We start from the raw sequence: 6,809 nt of genomic DNA on the forward strand, positions 1-6,809 counted from the left end.
ACAGGAAAAACCAGACATATAATTTCATGACTTGGCTTAAGTTCTAAGTAACTATCCATTTCCATGCCTGCATGGACATATATGCTACACATGTATACATTTACAAAGTTTTGGTTTTCATACTTTGGTCCCTTTAAGATGGGAGTTAATGTCCTGTATCTAGCTGCTACAACAGACTTAAGAATAGGTTCTAGTTACAATGCTCATGTCGAGGGGCATTCATCTAATTTAAAGCAAAAAGTATAATATTAAAAAAAGTGGAAAGAATGTGATCAGAATGCTCTGTCAGATGTTACTCTGTGTGTTTTGGGAACGTTCTGCAATCCTGTAAGGTAGAGAGTGAACCAGGATGCAGCTAAAGGCCCTGCACATGTATAGCTCTGACAGTTCTCCCAGCACTTGGAAAGCTCTGATGCACCCGGGGAGATACATTATGCCGACTTCCCCAGTTCCTGTCTTCTCTTACTGCAAAGCAGAGGCCTCAGACTGATCACAACGGGCCTGAATTCTGGGTTTCGGTCCAAATGCTGACATTATAAACGCAAAAGGGGAAAAGATAAATGATTCTCTCAAAATGTGCTGTTAACCTTCTCCAAACACCGGGGAATCTGGATTCCGACACGTTCGGGTAACGGGGAGTACAAGTGATGAGGTCTCTGTGGGATTTGTTGGGAAAAGAACGAAACGGCAGCACATTTCTGCACTTGGGAGGCCCGAGCTCAAGGTCTCACTTGAAGCTGACACCCTCGTTTAAAGTCCGCTGGCGTTTCGTGGGTCTCCCCTTTCAGTTCGGCTGCTGCTCGTCTTCGGGGCGGCAGTTTCGAACCCGGGCACAAGTGGCCACCCGGTTGCCCTCCCAGTAGCCGGCGTCCTGGCCGTCATGGCAACGGCACTTGGTGCACGAGTCGATCCACACAGGCTCGCCCCCTGGAATCACCTGTGTCCGGGAGGCATCCGTGTAGCAGTTTGGACCTGCGGTTCCGGACAGACAGAACAAACACTCTCTGAAGTTACACCTTCACTTTTCAGATATAGCTCTATTCACATTACTGAATCTAAAGCACATTCCTGTAGCTGTAATCCTGGAGCGTATGGAACACAGTTCACCCTTAAAGTCATGCAGGGCTGTCTTCGCAGTTATTCTGGTAAGAGTCTAAATATTCTGTCAGGATTGGTTGTTAGTTTAAGATTTTTATGGTTCTGAAGGGATTGGTTGTTGGGTTAGAGTTTAAAGGTTCTGAACGTATTGGGACAGATCCAATAGCTTGCCTTCGTACTTTTACTTTACCTTGTATGCTTTTCACAGGGGCAACATCTATTTAAAAACTCCATGCAATCACAACTTAGTATTCCAATATAAATACATTTTCTTACTTATTATTCATTATCCCCATGCCGCAGACAACGGCCCAGTTTAAGTTCACAAAGGGAAGAGTATCACTCATTTGTAATGGCACCTGAAGCTGGCCTCATGCTGGTGCGTCTAACTCTCACTGCCTGACTGTCAATCGTCTGAGCTGAATTATTACCTCCGTATATTGCTGTGTGTGCTGAACTGACACCACAGGCTTGCTGTACATGTATTTCTCAGTAGGGCATCATAATGCAAACGATATAGTAGTTAATAAAGCATGTGGCGCCTGCAGAAAAGCCCTCCCCTATAACTATTATATAACTATGGAAAGTGAGAGGAGCCTGATTCATATGGAGTGAGAAGAGATGCTTTGGTAGAGCATCAGATGTGAAGAGGTTCTTTCATCTTTCAGCACTCTCGGCTCCTGCTGCGGCTGGGATGGCGTGCTTTTCTTCAGAGCCCTTCGCAAAACGCGGGAGAGATTTCAATACCAAAGCTACAGGCAGAGTTCTGAGCGGCTCTCGCCCGCTCCCCGCTGATCCAGGACGCGAGAGAGCAGCGGCTGAGCGCTTTGCGTGACATGCCGAGCGCTGATCAGAGATCAGCAGGGAGCAAAGGGGGGAGTTGTACTGGAACACAGCCAGTGAAAACCCTTTGGATTTGACTCTACGGGGAGGCACTGGGGCAGAGGGTCTGGCCTGCACTGATCTGAGATTACCTCAGCTCCCCTCCAGTCATGGTGAGTAACTCTATACTCTCGCATTGCCACTGTTCTCTGAATGGGCTTCTTGCCCATGTGGTAAGGTAATATGTATGTAAGGTTCTGTGGTATTTTGTGTGAAAACAGCTGGGGTCTTCCACCTCGGCTGACCAGAGCAGAGTCCTCTGTGTCTCATTCTAGGTAACTCCTCATTGCTTCATTGGATCAGTGATCAGTCCCGAGTGTTCCTAGGCTGATGATGTGTGCAGACATCTACTGCCTATGGCCCTGAAGGGGCAGAGCAGAGACAACACAGGGCTTGAATAGTGTTATGCTCACACTCACTGATCTGGTAGTGTTTTTAACCTACACTGTCGCTCATTCAACTTCAATGGAAACACTCTTGTTCTCTTGTGCTGGAAGTCGCTCTGGACAAGAGCCTCTGCTAAATGAATGTACATTTACATTTACATTTATTTATTTAGCAGACGCTTTTATCCAAAGCGTGGATGTAATGTAATGTAAAGGGCCTTCCAAGCATTGTCACAGACACTCAGAAAATACACAGATGATGCCTTCAATTACCAATTACTTCAATTAGTTGATTAAATTTAGCTGTCATTTTCATATTGAGGGGTGGCCTCCTTAGTAAAAACGGAAGCCTTTAGTAACCAGGCGGCTCGCTGAACTGGAAGCCGCATCACTGGAACTCCTTAGCTGTGTGATGATCTAAATGCCAACTGCATCTCAGCTGGAAATGTTGGGCAGGCCCGTGGAGGCAGTCAGCGGACCAGGACAGAAAACGCAGCCATAGTGCAGCGATAGGGGTGATTCTGCCTGTCATTTGTGTGGGAGGTGTTATTATTCTGAGCATTGAATTGAGGCATACTCATCTGTACCCTGACCGTGTGAACGCAAAGCGCTCGGCAACAAACGTGTTTGTGAAGCGTGCCATATCCGATAAAATTAACTCCCATTGATCTGCCATCACTCAGCTGTTTGGCTTTTTAAATCCCTGTCTTATTCCCCTCCCTGTCATTGTTCTAGCAGCATATACTTAGATTACTTTAGTGTCATTTAGCAGATGCTCTGATCCAGAGCTACTTACATAGGTTATAATTTTTACATGTTATGCAGTTTTGCTGGATATTTACTGAGGCAATTCTGGGTAAAATACCTTGCCCAAGGGTAGAGCAGCAGTGCCCCAGTGGGGAATCGAACCAACAACCTTTTGGTAATGAGCCTTACCACTTTGCTGCTCCTTACCATGATGCTACAGTGCCGTCTGACCGTCCTGGCTGAATGGAATACAGCACTAAAAAAAAGAGGGGTTCCACACTTACCCTCCCTGCACTCCGGACAGCATTTCCCTTTCTCGTAGACGGGGTTGACACATGGCGGGGGGGCGCAGTCGGCCACCAGGCAGCGGGCGATTCCGTCGCTGTCGCATGTGCACTGCTCACACTCTGACGGCTGTCAATCACACCAAAGGCATGCTGTCAAGAGACATCAGCTCTGTCCCGGCCTCACGCTGCCAGAGGGGGTGTGATAGCAAGGCACTGGCCTTGTCAGTGATTGACAGGAACAGCTGAATAGGTCCACACCTACGCTGACATGAATCAGGTGCTCAGGAGAAAACATTTGGTTGCACAACTTATTGTACCCGGCAAGGTTTGTACCAGTACCAGATGCTTATAATTGCAGTATGTAAATGGAATAACAGTTTGTATTTGTATACCTGAATCAGGATTGGTAACATTATTATTCATATTTAACTAACAGCTGTTTTCCCCCTTTTATTGGCTGGATAATGTGTTGGCTGGAGCATTACCCAGAATGCCCTGTGGCATAGCCTCTGTGGACCAGGCCTGAACTCCTCATCGAATCTGAACAGTAGAACATAAGGAAATGTACTCCTGGGTTTTCCCCCTCTGCACCCAGCGGCTCATAATCACGCATTAACTGCATCTCCACATGCGTTTAATTACGGATCCCAAGGTCGGATTAAATGGGCTGTGAAAAAAACACCATCCGCTCAGGGCCCGCGGTCCCTCCCCCGCGCATCGGAGGCCCGTGATGACCCCTACTGGGGTTTCCCATTAAGGATAATAGCGAAATCACTGAGACGGTGAGGCGCACCTCGGAATTGCTTCTGCAGAATTTCAGCTGCTGGAGCGGTTTCCTGTACTATATTTACACTTGGACTGTTTTAACATTAAGACACACAGCAGGGAGAATTGGATTCTGTTTTGGCTTGCGCTGCGATGTAGACGAACGTGTGTCACTTGGCAATTTCCTAGCAGGAACGGAACCCTGTCGGATGATTAAACAAATTATAAATTAATGACAGCGGCGCAACGTGCAATACCAGCACCACATCAACAGACAGTCGCCAATGTCAGAAGGGAACACCTGTTCCACAAAAGGAAGACTGAATATTTGTTTTAATCACACGATTGCAGATTAAAAAAAAAAAAAACTACGCATGCAAACCAACGTTAATTCAAATGCAACGTCTCCTGAAATTTACGTCACTCACATGTCGAAAATGCATGAGTTTCTACAGTCATTCAACGTACTGATCCTAACTTTTTGCTGTGTCAGTTTACGCCAACACCTCATACGCAAAGCACAGCGTCAAGTAAGAAAGTGTAGGTGAGCGAGTAGGATATTTCCATTGACGTTAATACATTTCCCACTTTCTAGTCATTCTAAACTGAATACTAATCCGTCAACGCGAGTAAAGCAGGAAATATTCATTGTGACCCCACAGACTGTGGTCCATCGAGCGTGGGGCACTGCCATTTCAATTACAGCCACGAGGTGGCACAACAGGCAGTTTGTTAAAAATGTTACTCTTTTTTTATCTACGTGTAGAGACTTTGGTGTGTGCGGTGGAGTACAACTTCTACCAAGCAAGTGATGAAACTCTGAATCTGTTCTGCATTTCCAAACTGCTGCAGTGTCATTCAGCAATATAAGAAAAGAGTCTGTCCAGATGCTCATGTGAAATTGTCATGTTTTATTCTATATACTGCTGTATTGTAATATACTCAGTACAAAGGTAATCTAGCATTTCCCTCTCCTTCTTTGAGGACTGAATGAGGGTAGACATGACAGAAAGCAGAGCACACCACCCCAAGAATATCTTACCAATTAAATAAGCATTTCACAGGGAGACCTGTGCTTGCTACTGCATGTAGTATCAAAAGTAAACTCACATGTCTTGGCAACACACACCTTTTAGTCACACCTATAGCTAATCCTTTAAATCTCAAAATGGTTCTTACTTTCCCTTCGGGGACGTTTGGAAGGCTACTAGTTTTGACATATCTTTAATCATTTTCCTCCAAAGGAAACACAACACAAAGCCGTGGCATTCACTGCGTGTTCCGTGTTGCAATTAGAGCAGTTCATATATATATATTTTTTTTAGATCTCCTAGGCTCTTCCTGCGCCAGCGCCAGCGAAATTCCCCTTTTCAAGAAAATTGACATCCTGTAGACTACCTGGCAATTACGCTTTGTATGCATTTGTGAAACTTTTAAGCTTCTATACCACCTCAACTCCACTATTACATTATAATAGCAGTATAAGTCCCAGAATCAACTTAAAACAAGTACTATGTCCCATTTGACTTGACTTCACCCAGATCACACGTTTCATGTCATACAATTCCTCAGATGTGAAATCAAGTAGCCTAAACAGGGCATCTATACCGTGTGGAACCCCTGCGCAGTCCCCGAGAATCAAACAAAGCGTTGTCAAGTTTGGAAGGAAGACATGGATAGCTAGACTAATTTAGTATAACGTGCAATTGTGTTCGGCACTACCCAAAGAAAGAAAGTTACCTGAAACTGCTGTCCCAGCTCGTACACCTCTCCCCTGTACTCGCAGCCTATCTTCTCGCACCTTGGGCAGCAATCAGTAGGGTAGTGGCTGACATGAATACACGCAGCGGGGAGAGAGGTGCACTCGGTCCGGGCGCATGCGGACCCTTCTGCGGTGCATTCGCACTGTGTACAGTGGTCCGAGTCCAGAAAGTACCATTCTCCCACGTAGTAGACGCTGCCATTCGCCTCACAGGTGTTCACTTGGCCGGCGACAGAGAAAGTCACAGCGCACTGGACACTTAACGCCAGAGCCAGCAAGGACTGAAACGCCCTCACCGCGCAACCACGATGTGTATGCATCTTCGTCGCACAAATATAGAGAGAAGAGGCTTCAGAAATACCAGCCGTTTAGTCTTCCCCCCAAAATACAGCAATTCAAATCCTATTGCTGCAGCCTATACTTTTAATTTCTATATACAAGGTTTTTTTTTTATCATTAGAACTTTTGTTCCAAGAAACGGTCGGCTCCAGCTACATCTTTGTGAATAACTCCAAATGCGCAACTACATCTCACAACGTTTGTTGTCTTCTCTTTGCAATCTTCAAACCACAAATTTTAAGTTTACTTAGCCTATGTAATCACTGACATTGTAGTTCCTCTGTTTCTTGCACGCTGCAGCGGAGAAGTCGGGCAGGTAACATCGAATGTGAGGGAAGCTGGTAGCTAAAGTTTTTTTTACGCCTCTAGGGTTACATTTCAATTCACACGTGACAGCCTGCTCAAACCAGCGATCCAAACCCACGGCCGCCTTCACCGGCCAACTCGGGTTTCCTAAAAAGCACTGGTTTTGTGTTTGTGTGGGTAGTGTTGTCCAGAGTCTTCTGAGCAGTTTGACTTAGTTCTGCACCCACACCCCAAATT

At 45.8% G+C, this 6,809-nt stretch overlaps 1 protein-coding gene across 1 annotated transcript; it reads right to left on the minus strand.

The window, feature by feature from the left end:
- Positions 1–218: 218 nt before the first annotated feature.
- zgc:113531 (uncharacterized protein LOC541359 homolog) lies at positions 219–6,247 on the minus strand. Its single transcript, XM_036553886.1, has 3 exons — positions 5,906–6,247; positions 3,398–3,527; positions 219–972 (listed from the first exon to the last, which is right to left on the minus strand). Exons 1-3 carry the CDS (start codon positions 6,245–6,247, stop codon positions 785–787), a joined length of 660 nt encoding a protein of 219 aa, XP_036409779.1. The 3' UTR covers positions 219–784.
- Between the last annotated feature and the right edge of the window lie 562 nt (positions 6,248–6,809).

Source organism: Megalops cyprinoides, chromosome 20 (assembly GCF_013368585.1).
Source record: "Megalops cyprinoides isolate fMegCyp1 chromosome 20, fMegCyp1.pri, whole genome shotgun sequence".
NCBI classification, from domain to species: Eukaryota; Metazoa; Chordata; class Actinopteri; order Elopiformes; family Megalopidae; genus Megalops; species Megalops cyprinoides.